At 46.4% G+C, this 18,552-nt stretch overlaps 1 protein-coding gene across 2 annotated transcripts in view; it reads right to left on the reverse strand.

Moving 5' to 3' along the window:
- The window catches only part of gpc5c (glypican 5c), a 145,361-nt gene that overhangs the window by 19,108 nt on the left and 107,701 nt on the right, over positions 1–18,552 (reverse strand). For both annotated transcript variants that reach the window (XM_080836533.1, XM_080836532.1), the window contains one exon: positions 14,365–14,494. In XM_080836533.1, the coding sequence (XP_080692659.1) occupies positions 14,365–14,494 (130 nt within the window). The remainder of the gene's footprint in view (positions 1–14,364; positions 14,495–18,552) is intronic.

An 18,552-nucleotide genomic window follows, 5' to 3' on the forward strand; every position in this document is an offset into this window, starting at 1 on the left:
CAACAACAACAAAACTGCATGTAGCCTAAGTTCAGAGGTCCAGCATTGCGACTGTTTGAGATATACACAAAGAATATGTGGGCACTTTGAGTGGGTGAGTCGGCCTACACCACAGTAACATCAACTGCGGCTCATATCTTTAGCTAAGTTTCTCTATATGGCTTGTCACACTATAAAAGTGTGCAAAAATATGCTTAATGTAAAAATATACATTTTCATTTTTTTCATCGTTATTTTACCCAGTCCTTTGCAGCGGGTATCACAGCCACTTAGGCTCAGAAAAATGCAGCCAGACACTAACCGCACGTTGTCCAATCATCATCTATAATTGACCTGGGAAAATCCCTGAAAATGTCTGCCTCCAGACAATAGCGTGTGCGTGATGGCCCACTGCAAGCAGCAGTCCAGTCCAGTGCGCTTAATGGTGATGAAGATAAACACAGAAACACATTTCTTATTCTTTAATGAGTCTCATCCCGGCCACCCCCTCTGGGAGCAGACGGCACGGCGTGGTTGTGCAGGCAAGCGTTTCCGTTGTGTGACGAGCGTTAGCGGTTATTAAATATAATAGTGCACGGGGCTGCCTATGGCTACACTTCAGAGGCATATGTTCTAATTAGCAGCTTTAGCGTCAGTAAGACCACTGTGCATAATTTATGCAAAATGAAAGAGAGGGAGGGAAGGGAAGGGAAAAAGGGAGGGAAGGGAAAAAGAAAGACATGCATTTGAGTTCATCTCCAGGAGAGATATAGAGGGAGAGATGGATGAAAAGAGAAGGAAATGGGGGAAAAATAGCGAGAGGGGATGACAGAAAGCAAATGTGTGTGTGAGAAAGAAAGTGGGAGAGAGTGATAGAGAGTAAAACAGAGAGGGAGAGTACGTGTGTGTATGAGTTTGAAAGAGAGAGAGAATGAGAGAGCAGGTGAAAGAGAGAGAGAAAGAAAGAGAGAATGAGAGAGAAAGAAAGAGAGAGATAGATAGAAGGACAAGGATGGTGTGTGTGTGTGTGTGTGTGTGTGGGTGAGTGTGTTAGAGTGATAGAAATCAAGGGAGGGAGGGGTAAATTAATGTTTTCTGCACGGCTGGATGGGAGCAGAGGCACATTACCCATGATTCCTGCAAACCATCACGCCAGTGTGCACCTGCACCGGTTTGTGCCATCTGTCACGTCTGACATCAACACCAACAATCAGCCTTCCCACTTTGCATCCAAGCAAAACAAGTACAAGTAAAGTGAAGCAAACAAACACATCGAAACTTCCAAACAACAAGCGTCTCTACAACTCAGAGTCTCAGACTCAGGCCAAAAACACGAGACATTATTGAACCAACTAAATGTAATAAATATTCCGGCAAGTCATTACTGGGGAGTATCATTAACTAGCACCACAACGCGTGAAAAATATCCACCACTGATGTTGCTCCTGCTCAGCCAAAAGGCCCGGGGCATAATCATGGCTTCTGCATGCAGTAAACACCGGGAACTGATTTCACCAGAAGGAGAGTCTGTGTCTGATGAGACAACGCCCGTTCCCGTAAACAGATGCCCCACCTAATCGAAGACAGATCATGATAAAAATGACTCCCACTTATTGTGATTCATTTTTAATGCTGCTTGCCCTGGCAGCTCAAAGGCATGTGTGGGATTTTTGTGATTAAACAAACAAATAGGGAGGCAAAGACATACACACACAACTACACCAATGCACACCAACACACCATAGCACACACGCACATGCACACACACACACAACACGCACGCACGCATGCACGCACGCACACACACACACACACACACACATTCACACATTTAACTCACACAAACACATAAACCGCTACACAGGGCGATGGTGACAGTAGGGCTGTTCAGGGTCTACTCCATTACACCAGGCTGCTCCGCAGTTGTTTCATCTGCAGGTCGTACCTCACGTCTGAAGGACATTCTGAGGCATATTCAGTGGCTCAGGACTAGCTGAGTGGGATGAGGGATGGCATAGAGGGGGTGTGTGTGTGTGTGTGTGTGTGTGTGTGTGTGGGGGGGGGTTAAGGGTGTGTGTAGAGGACTACACATGGACACAATACAATTCACCAGGGGGTTGTCATAATATGTCCTGACTTATTAAAGCCTTTCCTGGTACCTGGCAAATAAATGTAGCTTGTCTCTGCCTATGTGTATGTGTTTGTGTGTATGTGTGTTTGTGTGTGTGTGTGTGTGTGTGTGTGTGTGTTACTACAGTGTGTGTGTTATTACAGGGGACAAACAGTACATTGTGGCCTGACTTTATTGCTGTCCCAGGAGAGTAAGAATAAGAGAGAGAGCATGTGTGAGGGAACCACAGAGATAGATAGAGGGAGGGGGAGGGAGTGGAGAGAAGAGGTAGAGGAGAGAGAGTGAAAGAGTGGAAAGACAGAGAGAGCTAGAGAGAGGAAGAGGGAGAGGGAGAGAGATAGAGCGAGAGAACTCAGGAAAGAGAGTCTGTACATGGAATGTAGAGACAGTGGCGAGAGAGAGAGAGGGGAGAGAAGGAGAGAATGAAAAGGTGGAAAGCATTAGCGTGGATAGATAGATACAGAGCAGAGGAGAGAGAAAGAGAGTGAGTGAACAGAATGAAAAGGTGGTGGAAAGAGACACAGAGAGAGAGCGTGGTCAGTCCAGTGGCTGACTGCACTCCTAGTGTAGCAATAATAGCACACAGTCAGCATGATTCTGCCAAAGGACGTCAGACAAAACACACAGCGGCACGCATCCATCACTGTCACTGCTCTCTCTTTCTCTCTCTCTCTCTTTCTCTCTCGCTCACTCTCTCTCTTCAGCTGCCTTTTTTAGAGCTGGCAAAACATGAGTTAACTTCCCATCCATCACCCTCCCTTCTGGCCTTTCAAGTCCCAGGCTCTCTCATCAACGCACAGAAAGATCTAGAAATTATGGATGTAACTGGGTAATGACTGAACAAATACGCTTCCTTTAATGTCATTGAGGCTCGTGCCTTCCCGTGGTTAACAACCACACCACCCAGAGGCAGGGTTTGTCCACTCACATCAGGCAGGAGAGCACTCAGGTTCGGCCAGATGGACGGTGAAAAACAAATCAAAGGTAAATGGCCTGGTCGTGTTCAGCACGCTAACTAATGGATGCAGTTTGATCCTAAGACACACTCACTGACTCTATATTCCACTATGATGTGAATCAGCCATTTTGTAGTGCTGTTTGAATTCTCACCTTCTCTTCACTATATAGTGCACTATAAAATTCACACGCGCCCCCCAAAATGTATTGTTCAAATGCGCTACAGAATCATTTCTCCAGTATACCACAACAATCCAAATGGTTTCAGTTTAATTAGGATTTGTATTACACTTCCTAAGATCTTCATTTGTCTACCGTAGCCTAAGCCTTATTTTATATAGTTGTAAATTGCAATAATAATGTATGGCTGTCACAAAATCCCACGGCACACCTGGACTTGCCTCACAGCACACCAGTGTGCTGCGTCACACCGTTTGGGAACCAATGCCCTTAGGAAATCAAGAAAACTATTTGAATGAGTGATGAAACGAAAGCCACATTAACCTTTTGATTAACATGTAAAATTTAGACTGCATTTTAATAGCAATTCAATTGCCATCTTGTAGTTTCCAAATTGGAACGCCTGATTCCCGACATAGTGAACTCAATAGATTTTTATAGAATATGAGTGAGTGAGTGGATGTTTCGAACATAGCTCAGGTAAGAGAGAAGGGAGAGACATACAGTAGGCACAGAAAAGGAGACTGAATGAGAGAGAGGGAGAGAGAGAAAGGAAGAGATACAGGGAAAGGGAGATGCAAAACAAATAACCTATGGTGCAGGAAAGACAGACGGATCGATGTTTTTGTGGAGTTGACAGACGCACCACACACACAAACACACACAAAACTGACAAGCACCCGCACTCACATGTGGGGGCCTTATTTAATTTAAGCTGATAACTCCGCAAAGGTGCGGTGCAGCTGTAGCCTTTGGCAGGCACGGAACATTCCGGGCTTGGGATGGGGTGCGGGGATGGGGGCAGGCCTGGCCGGGCTGGGCTGGGCTGGGCTGGGCTGGGCTACACAGGATATGGTGAGCTCGATGCAGCGTTAGCCCATGGATTATTCTGGATTCCACAAATCCTGTCCGAGCCCTCGGCCCACTCACGCACCTGCCTTTCAAGTGTGTGGCGGTGGAGGTGGCGCCGGGCCCAGCGCGGAGCGGAGAGGGGCAGCGGAGGGTTTCGCCAGCATGGGTGAGCAAGCGAGGGCCCCTCGGGCTCCGCTCTGGCCCCCGTGACCCCTGGCAGGGCTTGCTGACCAGATGTGGTCTCTCTGGGTGCGGATATTACCAGCAAGTCTTGTCATTTCCCTCTGCATCCTTTCATCTGTAGCTCAGAGGGGCACAGACAGACAGACAGACGGAGGAGAGGACAGACAGGCCTACTGGGCAGCTGCAGACACGCAGGGATGGGCCTGCCTTCACTCTCCCAAACAGAACGCTACCAGCTCAGCCTAGGATATACACCATCACCACAGGTCAACACACACACACAGACACACACACACACACACACACACACACACACACACACACACACACACACACACACACACACACAAACACAAACACACACACACACCACACAGCCGAGGCGAGCAGTGACTGGTGAACCAAAAAACAAGGAGACGTCAGCAGTTCCCCACTGGACACACAATCCCTCCAGATGTCCACCTCATGGCGGTGGCGTGGTCTCTGAGTTGTTTTTGGGTGCCTGTAAAGCTTCCTCAGCAGAAATCTACCCTGCAGCTGGCAGCCGGCTCCATAGCGCACCGGGCCCTGCCCTGGGCCGTATCCCCCGCCCGTAGCCGTCAAGATCCCAAGGCAACTCTGAAGAGCACATTAACACTAACCATGTTAGCCGTTAGGAGGTCAGTGCACCTTACAATGATTTTATTACTCTTCCCTTCCTTCCGCGGCGGCATCTTAAACTTTTAATATATATTCTTTTTTTTTTTTTTTACAGCGGGGAAGGACAGCCCCATTAGTCCGCTGGGAGTGCTTCCTGGTGAGCTACAGAGCCTTGGTGCTTTAACAGCTAATGAAAGCCGAGCCGGGCTCTGTAATAAGGCAGGCAGGACAAGCAGGGGTGGAGAGACAGAACAACTTTCGGTTCATTACCGCATTAAAAAGAGAGAGAGAGAGAGAGAGAGATAGAGAGAGAGAGAGAGAGAGAGAGAGAGAGTTCCTTATTAAGTAGGAACACACTGTTACCCAATTTTTTTAATCCCAACAAAGAGCAAAACAAGATTCAACAAGACAGAACAGGCCCGTCAAAAAAAGAAAACAGTGGTTGGTACATGGTACAAAGTACATTTGTTTGGGAGAAGAATGAGAAAGAAATTAATGAGTCAAAATGAGTACTGGCAACGTGTAGTGTGAGTGCACACACTATCAGAGATTAGCAAGAACATCGGTGCACATTATTAAACACAAACCTATGTACCCAGAAACAGACACATACATACAATTTAAGACGTTAATATATTAAGCACACACATGTTCAGTTGTGCGCACAACTGTGTCCACATTATTGAACACACACACACACACACACACACACACATACCCACACAGAGAGACACATGCACATGCACACGCACACGCACACGCACACACACACACACACACACACACACACACACACACACAGAGGTTGGTCTAACACTTACGACAAGAATAAACGCTTAATGGCAGAAGATTGCTAGTTACTAATTCATGGAGCATGTACACCTGCCACTAAGGTTCAGGTTCTGTCACAACACTGTCACTGTGCCAAATGGAGAGCAGTAAATTGCCTGTCATTTCCCACCACCTATACATCACGGTAGCCGTGCCGTGGAAACGGGCCACATGTGGCTCTGAATGTGATGAGGCAGTAGGGGAGGTTTGTACGAGCGATCCTTGAAGCGGCCCTGCTCTCTCTGGCTTTCACACAATCTGAATCTGAATCCTGTCCTGAAACCTAAATGCCATACGGAACTAGAGGACAGACGAATTGACCCATGTAACACAATGTAGCTGAGCTGACCACCATCAACCAGAATACAGGAGGTGTCAAGTATGTGGGTTAAAATGCTTCTGCCTATTGCAAAATGATGTGTGTGAGTAAACATTCAATGGACAGTATTCGTTTGGCTCGTATCACCACAGGATGCTTAAATGTGCATTTCACAAGGTGTATTTCCCACTCTTTTTATCTGAGAAGAAGCACACGTGTCACTGTTAAGTCAGTCACTAGGATGAAAACGTTAAATGAAGGAATCGCGCTGGATGTTGGTTTAATCGCTTAGCTTAACCTGAGGCCAGCCCATTCTTCTCAAGGCTAATTTGAAAAGTCTTTTTTTTCACATCCATTTCTCCCACGCAAGGATGAAAACTGTTCAGTCTGATAGACGGACAGCAGTTAAAGCAAGGCAAGGTTAGTGGCTTAACAACTACAAGTGTCCTTCCAGCACGCAGCATTTGAATAGTGGGAATTGAAACAGGAAATCTTTTGTTAGTCAGTGCGCACCTAATTAAATTAGCATTATTGACGGAGGCTGACGGAGACGTGGGTGTGACGGTGAGAGGATGTGCAGAGTTCATTGAGATGGGCTCGAGACGAGCGATACAAATCAATGCCTGCCTCCCCAGAATGCATCAAACAGGAGTGATGAGGCCACAGCCTCCCCCAAGGATCCTACCAACAGAACAGCCTGGGCTTCACGGTAACCTGGCACCGTCACAAACAAAGTCAACATTCTATTAAGCGCTCAAGCTGAGGAATTGATGAATGTGAGATGAACAGTCGTCTTACAGTACTACGTGAGCAGTACATAGCTGCTATGCTCAGATATGCAAAGACTGACACTGTGTTTTCCCTTGATGCTATGGATTTCAGTAAGGTCTAATTATTGTGCTGTCTTTCAACAGGTGTGGCTAAGCTTCTTTGAGCATGTCGATAGTTAGCGGGAAATGATTAGTGTTGTAGCCTCTCTGGGCTTTACTGCAACCCGCTTCTTACAGAAAGTCCAAGGTTTTATGCTTTCACAGCACTCATACAGTAAAAACCGAAGCATCTGGTGGATCAAAAGAGAAGTTCAAAAGAAAAAAGGTATCAAAAGAACTATCTAGCTATGCCTCCACCAACATCAGCTTTGCAAAGGAGTGGCAATGGGGAGGTGTTTTAAGATTCTGCGGCACCCAAAGTGATTATGTGTAAGATTGCTCCTCTGCACAGCTGAAAGAATGAAGACCTGTAAATGCCTGACCCTGGAGGTAGGGAGTGTTAGGCAGCTGCAGCAGAAAAGAGGTGATTCACCGGTGCTAAGTGTATCCCTTTTGTTAAATCTATCACCGACGCGCACTTGAATGACTCATGTTACAAAACTAACAGTGCAAGGTCATGTCAAAGAAAAAGAAAAAGAAAAACAAGAACTGTGATTCGTGACTTGGTTTGTGATGTATAGCTGTGGTTTGGGACTCACTGCATGTCTCCGTTCTGGCAATTGGGTCTTTGATCAGGTGGTCTTGAAGGTTAAGGTATGTATGCGGCGTTGCTCCTTTGGGGGGTCAAAGGTCATGAATGTCTTTGCTGCAGGTGAGTGTCTTATTTCGGTGCAATGGCACGTTTACGACTGCCAGTGAAAATGGATTCTCCCTGTGTGTGCTTATGGCACTGGCTTCTGGGGTATAGTAAAAAAACGTGAGTTGTGTGTGACCGCCAGTGCAGCTGCTCAGGGTTTCGTGTCGTTTCCCCAGTCCGTCTCCACATGCATCGTCAGTCTGCTTCACTTTCAGAACCAGGCTGTAAAAGTCTCCTTTATTGCTTGTGTCCGCAATCACTGAGCACCGAGGTAACAGAGAGGCGTAATGGTGCGTTAGGAGGCCCAGCTGAAGTTGTCCCCCCCCCCTCCTCCTCCCACCCCGTCTCTCTTCTCTTCTCCTCTCTCACACTTTCCTTTTCTTTTCATCCTCCTCTGTGGCTTCCTCTGAGCAGCAAGTGCGAGTTCATAGCCTTTAATGTGCTTGGCAACCTCCAGAGAGGATGAGGAAATGATGTCAGGATAATTCAGCATGCTTTCATATTGACAGGCTTTTACTGCTCTCATCCTTTTTCCAACACCCGCAAAACAACTGACACAAGGAAGGCATTCAAGGTACAGAAGTGTCAAGAAAATGGTGCTCTTCTGTGGCGTCAATTGGGTGTTCAAAGCCTCCTCTGGCAGAGTGACGTTTCCTTTTTCTGGTTTTCCTGACATGTTAAAAGTTGTTGCTTTGTACTGGCACAAATGTTTTTCATCAATACACTTCCTGGAGAACTGAATGGCTCCCTCCATCAGCTGCTCTATAGAGTCGAGTCTGATGTCTTGGTTAGCTGATCACATCCACCTCTTATAAACCTTCTTGCAGAAGGAATGGAACATGACTGGAAACAGCAGGTGTTGGCACTGCTTTTAGGGGGTTTGCTTGTGGTTCGGTCCGAGCCACTCTTTTCGTCTCCCATTACTATAGCAGAGCTAGGACTGTGTATGAACACCAGAGTATTTGTTCGGCCTACACACAGAAAGGACAACTAGAGGACTGTGAGGAACAATTTGCTGAATTTAATGAGAAGTGTACTGGATTAGAATTTTAATTGAGCTCCTTTAATTGAGTGTGCATGCAATGGGAATCAAGTTATGGTTTTATTAAATAACTTTTAGCAGAACAGTTTAGCAGAACTAGACATCGCTGTAGGGCCCTGCTGGTGTCACTCAGCTCTTCCAGGAATGGTGCGCCATCGATCAGACAGAGGAGGACATGTGACAGGGAATGACAACAGGCATTTGCCATTTCCCATGAGACTCTGCTTTCAGCTGGCACTGATATACACTCTCTAACGCAAACACATCTGAAAAGACAATATAGAGAAAAACTAAAAGAAACAAGGCAGAAGATTTCTCCTCAGCTTGTCCTTAGGGGTGACGGGGAAAAAAACAGGCTCTAAGGTCATGATCTGACAGAAACGTGTGGGTAGAAGTAGAGAAGCTAAAGTAAACAAGAGGTGATTAAAATGGAACGAGGTGACATACCACGATGACTGCAAGTAAAATGCCAAACCCTGTAGTGCCCTGTGTAAACAATCTTTTCAGGCATGCTGTGTGGACACAACCACACTAGGACTGGTCTTGGAATCGGCCGTTAGTAAACTCATGTCTGTTAGAAGGGAGACAATGTTAGATGCTAGGCTATCTTGCCAGGAGAATTCTTCATTCGGCTTAGGAATCCTCTTCATCTGCAGGCTGTGTTCAATCTACTGCTTCCAAACGTACTCCTTAATTGCCTGTTCCCATTCTCAACTTGTTTTTGCTTGACTCAAGCAAAGCAAATGATTAAAAGGAAGGGGGAAAAAAAACATTATCTTTCACCCCGTTTCTCAAACACAGGCCTCTTTTCTGCAGTTGCCACATTAGCCTGCGTTGCTAAGAGACGCCCATAAAGCACGCCCTGACGCGGCCCATCTGTATTCTAGACCCATGGTGATCCTGGAAGGAGTCCTTGGCCCTGGATTCCTGGCCCCGGGTTGCCAGTGAACGGGAGGTTTTGTCAGAGAGATGGAGGGGAGGCTTCAGCACCACAAGCACTTTTTCACAGAGAGAAAATGAAAAGAAAAGAAAAGAATAGAAGGGCACAAACAGGCCACCATCCTTCTCCTGGCTTTGCAGTCCATTAGATGAAGCCATAAACAAAAAAAGGAACATGACGATTAATGGCCTATAATGAGCTGTCCAAAATGGCTTCCGAAATTCTTTGGGAGTCCAAAGAAAGGAAATATAGAGGCTCGCAGCATAAGGACGGTATAAGGGGAAGATTGGTGGCCAGTACATCACCAGAACAACAGGGCTGCTCAGAGTGATCGGTGGCTAGGAACCGTGGCGGTATTTGCTCTTTGCCGTTTCTTGGAAATACGTGCCTTGGAATCCTTGGCACAAAACACTAGCAGAGAAAAAAAAAACACCCTGGTAGTCAACCTTGTGTGTGTGAGAAGTACAGAGCTCATTCAACTGAGGACAAAACAGCAGAAAAATAAACACAAAAGCTTCTAAGTGGCCATGAACAGGAAGAGGGTTATAGAACATACCAAATACCTCTATACAGCAAACAGGTATATAGAACATGTGGTAGTAATCCTAGCAGCTGTCAATGTGCTCTCTGTGTGTGAGGGTGTGTGTCTGCATCACACTCAACCAGCGAGACTGAGGTTTGTTTTGCCACTGGATCCTTAATTGGAATATTATAAAAACGATCATTCCCTGTTGTGCCATGTGACAAACAATAAGCATTATATTCCTCTCAAGACCATCACATTAAATTCCCCTGGGGTTGTACATTCTATCTAAGGCAAGCATCCCCCCACCCCCCATCCCATCCACCCCCCCTCAAATATCAAATTAAGACTTTAAGGAAACAGCAGGAACACGTCTTGAATACAAAACAGACATAAATACCAGAGGCGGCCCCATCCATATGCCTGCCACTGCTGTCTCTAATCCCTTGCTTAGCGGTACGTACTTTTCTAACAAGCAGTGAAGAGGCTCTGTTTGTGGCAGTAAGTGAATTGAATTAATCGTTTTGTGCATCACCTACCAATGTGGCCCTCTTCACTATATGAAAACGTTTTCATATTTTTTTTGCACTGATCCAGGACAATAATGGACAGTGGCCTCAGACTCTATTCCAGATGTATTTAACTGGGAATTAGCGCAAAATCAACATCCTTTTAAAATAATCTTTTCCAAAAGTGGCAAGTCATGCCTGTGAGTGACTGGGAGATGTACGTGACTGGGCTCTGACCTTTCCACAATGTGCCCATACGTTATCAGTGAGCTGCGCTCTAATGACTGAGACATCCCATAACCTCCCAGCTTCTGCCTAGGCATACTCGGTGTGGAATTTGTCTGAAAATGAATTAATAGTTCCAGGGGTCAGGGGGTCACGGCACTTAATAAAATGTGCCTGGGAGGCAGGTCTCGTGGCCTTGTCAAAATACCCTCCCCATCAATCGTCCGCCTGTCTCCATGGCGACGCCTCTGCAGGGCCACAGTCCCTGAGGTCAGTGGAGAAGCGTGCAGTCCCTGGGGAGCTTGGTGGCGACCTCCCAATGAAATCTAGACAGACAAAATGCTCTCACCAGTCACAAATCAAACTGGGTGCAGTAGTGGAGAGGGTTGAGACCCTAGCTGGGCCTTGCTGGGCTGGGCTGGGCTGGGCGCGGGGGCGCATGGGGGAAAGGATGAGAGGACAGTGAGACGGCTGCTGCTGCCACACACACACACAAACACAAACACACACACACGCACACGCACACGCACACACACACACACAAACACAAACACAAACACACACACATGCACACACACACACACACACACACACACACACACACACACACACAAACACAGACACACGCAAACGCGCGCACACACACACACACACACACACACAGACAGACACACACACACACACACACACACACACGCACACACACACATAGAGAAGGGATCTGTACATGGCCTTTCTCCCCTCTGTGCTCCCCCCCCATTAATAGAAAGTGTGACAAAATGCCCAAGCAGTGACGCACAGGCTATAAATCTGCAGGCCCAGCCCTGGCGACGCAGCTGCATTACTCAATCACCAAGCAGTGGGCGACCACAGCCTGCACCGGGCCGCAGTATGAGGCGCCAAGTTCACAGGACAACTATTCGTCCTGTGGACTAGCTGTCACCTTCAGTCCCCTAACTCTCACACACACAATACAGAGACTATCAAAATACACATTTACACACACACAAATACTCCATCAGCGCAAGTATGATGAGATCACAAGTGAACGGACCAACACAAGGACAAGGGCCAACATTACAATAAGTCGTATCCAGTAAGACTGTGTGACTGTGTGACCGTGTTGGTTAACAGTTCTCCTCATGGGGCGTGGGTCTGATCTCCCTGCTGTGGTGGCCCATGCTGCTGCTGCTGTGTGATATTAACAGATGTTTCCTGCCTCAGAGAGGGTGGCATCCCACAGAGGCACTTGACACCCTTCATAATCTTTTTGTGTGTCTTATCAGCACGGCACAGAGGCACTGGAATACACAGAGAGAAAGGCAGAGGGAGAGAGGGAGAGAGAGAGAAAGGCAGAGGGAGAGAGAGAGAGAGAGAGGAAGAGAGAGAGAGACAGAAGAGGAGAGTGAGTGAGAGAGAGAGAGAGAGAGAGAGAGAGAGAGAGAGAGCGACAGAGGAAAAAAAGAAAGAAGAAAAAGAGACACAACAAGCTTGCCAGTGCTGGCTATAGGTCTATACCACTAACACTCCCAATTTCCTTTCCTCCTGATGCCTTTGCATTCTGGCTCCTTATCCCCATAGCATATTACCACCTGTCTTAATCAGCCATTGGCTCAGTGGTGCTGTGTGTGACCCTACACCCACCTCAAAGCAGCAGCATATGCTCAGCCCCTAGCTCCCCTCTTAAAGGAGCAGAGACTCACGACTGACTCCTGATTAAGCCCACGGCCCAAGACCCCACCTTTCCTGGGGAGAAGTAGTTAAGAGTGAGCAGGAGCAGAGCACCCTCTGGCATAAGGGAGAGAGCAGCAAGTGCAGGAGTCCACCTCAGTAAGAGGGGGGGGGGGGGGGGGGGGGGTGTGTCATTCCCCTCCACAAGTGGACACCATTAATTGCATTCACTGGGGGAGAGAGTTGGTCCTTTGGTGAAAATTAAGAGGTATTTCCACAGCAGGTAAAAGGGCAGGGTGTCCTTTGATAAAATTCGAAAGACCTGTTTGAACCAGATTAATAGAGAGATAGGGAAGCCATTCATTTAAAATTGTGGACCTTTTATTGTAGAAAGCCTTCTCTCATTTGAGGTGTGTGGAACGACCTCAATGACCTCACCCCTCTCCTCCTGCCTCCATCCGTGGGTTGTAGGGCTCGCCTGCCTCTTCCTCTTCACTCATTAGCAGAGAGGGGAGAGGACAGCCATGGCCCAGGGGTGTGTGTGTGTGTGTGTGTGTGTGTGTGTGTGTGTGTGTGTGTGTGTGACAATCACTGCTTCCACCACACACAGCGCGTTACTCCCAAGCTTTAACTTTAAAGCTGCGGGCTGTGGAACTGTTTGGTGGAGGGTAGAGTAGAGCCTTTGGTGTGGGCAGGGCTGAAGTAGGATGGTGTGTGTGTGGGGGGCTCACCTCTTCTGGGATGTGTAGCAGAGAAAGGGCCTTTGGGGTATGCAGACAGGGAGAGAGAGAGAGAGAGAGTATACTAGCTGGAGAGAGAAGGGGGGTGAAAAGGGTGAGATGGAGAAAGAGAAAGAGAGAAGGAGAGATACAAAGAGAGGGAAGAGTGGGGTCTCTGTGAGGAGACCGCGTACGGCAGGAGGTCAAGGGGAGGTCAGACAAACCCCGTGATTGAGGAGGACGGGGGGAGACAGATGTGAAGAAAATATTCTTGGCCTGCGGGGTTCTGGCCCTTGACTTCATAATTGGTGTCAAATCTTCTCTGTGCCTTCAGGACATATGTTTTTCTTTACGACTGGCGTCGCTCGGTGCAGCTTTGCTCAGGTTAGCCAATGGAGCAACCTTAGCATGGCTTTGCATTTCCATACATCACTATTTCTACTCGCTTCACGCTGTGTCAGGGATAAAGGCATTTGGTTGAGTCTAATAAGAAACCAACCTGTTTAGTTTCCAGGCTAGTACTACTTTCTGTCAAAGAGTCAAAGCTAACGGAGGTCGCTTGGTTAAAATGTATTTAATTTTTTTCTAAGCCGAAATCCTTGCTAACTTTAATGTAAGCTGTTTCTAATTCTATGTGGGCTAGCTTGCCAGCTGTAAGTTCGGCAGATACCAATGCTATTTAACCATCGAATGTATCGAGTTTACACCACTTGTCACAAAGAGAGTAGGTTAGCTTTGTAAATTCAATTTCTGACTAAACACACCCACTGTGGTAGAAATGTAGAAACTTTTTTAACCGTATCTGACAAACTATGGCAAGCATTGAATGATGACTGAGCCAATCACAAAAGAGATAGCATCTTTTAGGTTATTTGGCACACTAGAAGCAGACCAGGAGAGGGTCCAAAGTTAGCGCAGCACGGTGCACTCAATAAACTCAATGGAAGATAACTCACATTCACAGTGCATGAATCTGTGTGTGTTTGTGTTTAAGCGTGTGTCGGTGTGCGTGTCTATGTGTGTGCATGAATGTGAGTGTGTGTGTGTGTGTGTGTTGTGTATGTGTCAGTGGGAAAAAGGAAAGGAGAAGTGTCTTACCTGTGCCATCTCCAGATCCTTGGCATCCGTCTTCATCATCACACTCGCCACTGCCCTCCTCTACAATGCCACTGCCCGTCTCCACCCAGGCCTCCCTGTGCCCCAGCCCTGGCATACTCTCCTCGATCTCCTGCAAAGCACACACACACGCACACACACACACACACACACACACACACACACACACACACACACAAACACCTATAGTTACGATTACCTCGCATTGATTCAGGATTTTTGTGTTAAATTTTATTTTGGATAATTTACGATACTGTCACAGTATTGAAATTCTCTGAGTTTAGCAGCACATAAATGTCCACGCACACGCTGACACACACGGTTCCATGGCAATGTTCCGAAAGCCCATTATTCCGACAGCCCGCAGTTCCGAAATATTGGGATTTTGGAATATCAGGCTTTCGGAACACTGTGCCGTCCCTCACAAACACACACACGTACACAAACACACACACACACACACACACACACACACACACACACACACACACACACACACACACACACACACACACAGACAGAGAAACACATACCACTTTATGCTTTTTAGCAGTTACTGTATGAAATTGGCCCCACTTTACATGACTAGCCTGCTCTTTGTTCCCAGACTACCTGTTGACACACAGCTGACATTGAAGAATACAAATAGGCTATGAGGCTATGACCTGGATCAGGTTTAGGGTGAAGGGTAGGGTTGGGGATTGTCAGAGGTGGGGGTTAGGGTTAGGTTCAGGCTGAGGTAAGGGCCAGTTGACAGCTGGTTGACAGGAAGTTCAGGGTTAGGATTGTATAGATCAGATTATATACAGACATATTCAGTAGTGTAGTGGTTCCTTATTTTTTTTAAGAGGCCCATACAGCACAGGATAAACGGCCTGTTTTGAGAAGTGGGTGTACGCAATGCTGACTGAAAAATAAGTGGGTATACTCTGTATACCTGCGTATACCCTGCACTACACCACTGGACATATGAAGTTCATAAATATTATCTGACTAGTTAAAAGGCTGTTAAATGCACTATGCAAATGAGGATTTACAAATCCAAATACTATTTCTAAATAATTTGCAATATCCTTATAGAGCTTGATACTTTGACATCAAACATTATTTTGATATGACAATGCTGTAATGACGTTAAGGGAGTAGATTTATGATGCTAACCTGACGCCCGTCTGAGAATAGCGCTGGCTTAACCACTCAGCACCTCTCCCTTAGGCAGACCAGGTGCCCTTAGTGGCCAGACGCAGACTCGAGCACCTAACTCACGACCTTCACAGCACACTGGTGCAGACACAAAGGACACGGGCCACCTGGGGTGCCACCTTGCAGCTAGTCAAGTGTGTGTGTGTGTGTGTGTGTGTGTGTGTGTGTGTGTGTGTGTGTGTGTGTGTGTGTGTGTGTGTGTGTGCGCGCGACAGGCTGGCATGTTACGGTGTAGTGTGCCAGGGCTGCTGGAGTGACAGCCAGGATTCGTCACGCCAAAGGGGCTTTGTGGAAACACTTTGGGATCATTAAATTCAGTGAGTAAGTGTGTGTGTGTATGTGTGTGTGGTGTGTGTGCGCGCAAGCGTGTGTGTGTCTGTTTTTGTGTGTGTGGTGTGTGAGCATGCCCCACGGTTCATCCCCGTCTGGCCCAAATGACACATCAATCAATGCAAATGTCAACAAGTGCCCAAAGAAACCAGTGGTGGGGTTGGCTCCTCCTGTGAGTGAGTGCATGTGTGTGTGTCTGTGTGTGTCTGTGTGTGTGTGTGTGTGTGTGTGTGTGTGTGAGTGAGTGAGTGAGTGAGTGAGTGAGTGTGTGTGTGTGTGTGTGTGTGTGTGTATGTGTGTTTGTGTGTGTGTGTGTGACAGAGAGAGAGATTGGTTGAAAACTAGACCGCTTTAGTGCGTCTGAAAACAAAGAAAGAGCCAAAGGGTCTAGAGAGAGAGTAATGGATAAAGGCAAACTTCATTGCACTCTTCTTATTGCACTCTTCTCATTGCACTCTTCTCTAATTGAAATGCTGAGAAAGATGCCTATTCTCCGAGCACAGAAGTAGAAAAGCATGTCTGATGCTGACTACCAACACCTGACCATCTCAACATCTAATACATCAACTTATGATTTTTCAGCCTCATGTTGACATACAAAACCCAATGCAAGAATGGAGACTTCTTCATATTTGCTCTGGCAAGAGCTGATCGAAAAGGGCTTGAGCACCAGCTGATAGCCGCATAAATAACCCTTTTACCATACTGTCTTCTTCAGGGAAGAAAGACTTGAGACACTGCTCAGCGTTGACAGTAATTAGCGAGCCAGCTCCTGTGACCTTGTTGTGTCTCCTGAGCGTGTGCTGAGCTTTGTTCTTCCTTCATTAATATGGCTTTCTTCAATTCTGCTTTCAAAATGTAACTACCCCCCATGACTCTAAAGCCGTAGTGCACCCTAAAATGTGCTTTTTTTAGCTGTTAACTAAATATGACCGAAATGTGAATAAAGACAAGATTCCCATTTTTATAAAAAAGTTGACTCAACAAGCCATCTACTGCTTAAACTCTAACAAGCTAATGCTAACGTATCTACGACCATTTGGTACCTAACCATGTCATGAAAGGGGTGGCCCACCTACCTCCCTCTTTTACAGTATTTGGTGATCAAGCCTCATCATTCAACAGGTGTTCACACTCCCCCTCCTGAGCCCCAGTCTTCAGCACCTTGCCCACTTTGTAAGCATCTTTCAAAATGAAACAGTGGCTCAGAGGTGGGGGGGTCTTAAACTTTGAATAAGCAAAGCGCCATCTCATCTTAGAGCATGCACACACACACACACACACACACACACACACACACACACACACACACACACACACACACACACACACACACACACACACACACACGCGCACACACTGCAACAACACAAATATGCATCAAACCATACACAAACACACAATGTGGGTCCTTAACCTGGCTGACTTCTCATTCTGTTGCTGGCTTTCCATGACATAAGTTGATGGCCTTCTGCTTTTACTACTAATGAGCGCCATCAAAATTTTAGTTCACCAGGTCTCAATATGTCTGAAGTGGAATGGGTCTCAATACGACTGAGGTGGAATGGGTCTCAATATGTCTATAGTGGAATGGGTCTCAATATGACTGAGGTGAAATGGGTCTCAATATGTCTATAGTGGAATGGGTCTCAATATGACTGAGGTGAAATGGGTCTCAATATGTCTATAGTGGAATGGGTCTCAATATGTCTAAATTGGAATGGGTCTCAATATGTCTATAGTGGAATGGGTCTCAATATGTCTATAGTGGAATGGGTCTCAATATGACTGAGGTGAAATGGGTCTCAATATGTCTATAGTGGAATGGGTCTCAATATGTCTATAGTGGAATGGGTCTTAATATGTCTATAGTGGAATGGGTCTCAATATGTCTATAGTGGAATGGGTCTTAATATGTCTGAAGTGGGATGGGTGTCAATATGACTGAGGTGAAATGGGTCTCAATATGACTGAGGTGAAATGGGTCTCAATATGTCTATAGTGGAATGGGTCTCAATATGACTGAGGTGAAATGGGTCTCAATATGTCTATAGTGGAATGGGTCTCAATATGACTGAGGTGAAATGGGTCTCAATATGTCTATAGTGGAATGGGTCTCAATATGTCTAAATTGGAATGGGTCTCAATATGTCTATAGTGGAATGGGTCTCAATATGTCTATAGTGGAATAGGTCTCAATATGTCTATAGTGGAATGGGTCTCAATATGACTGAGGTGAAATGGGTCTCAATATGTCTATAGTGGAATGGGTCTCAATATGACTGAGGTGAAATGGGTCTCAATATGTCTATAGTGGAATGGGTCTCCATATGTCTAAATTGGAATGGGTCTCAATATGTCTATAGTGGAATGGGTCTCAATATGTCTATAGTGGAATGGGTCTCAATATGTCTATAGTGGAATGGGTCTCAATATGACTGAGGTGAAATGGGTCTCAATATGACTGAGGTGAAATGGGTCTCAATATGTCTATAGTGGAATGGGTCTCAATATGACTGAGGTGAAATGGGTCTCAATATGTCTGAAGTGGAATGGGTCTCAATATGTCTATAGTGGAATGGGTCTCAATATGTCTATAGTGGAATGGGTCTCTATATGCAGAAACCAATATGCAGA

Source organism: Sprattus sprattus (genome assembly GCF_963457725.1).
Source record: "Sprattus sprattus genome assembly, chromosome: 4".
In the NCBI taxonomy this organism is placed as follows: domain Eukaryota; kingdom Metazoa; phylum Chordata; class Actinopteri; order Clupeiformes; family Clupeidae; genus Sprattus; species Sprattus sprattus.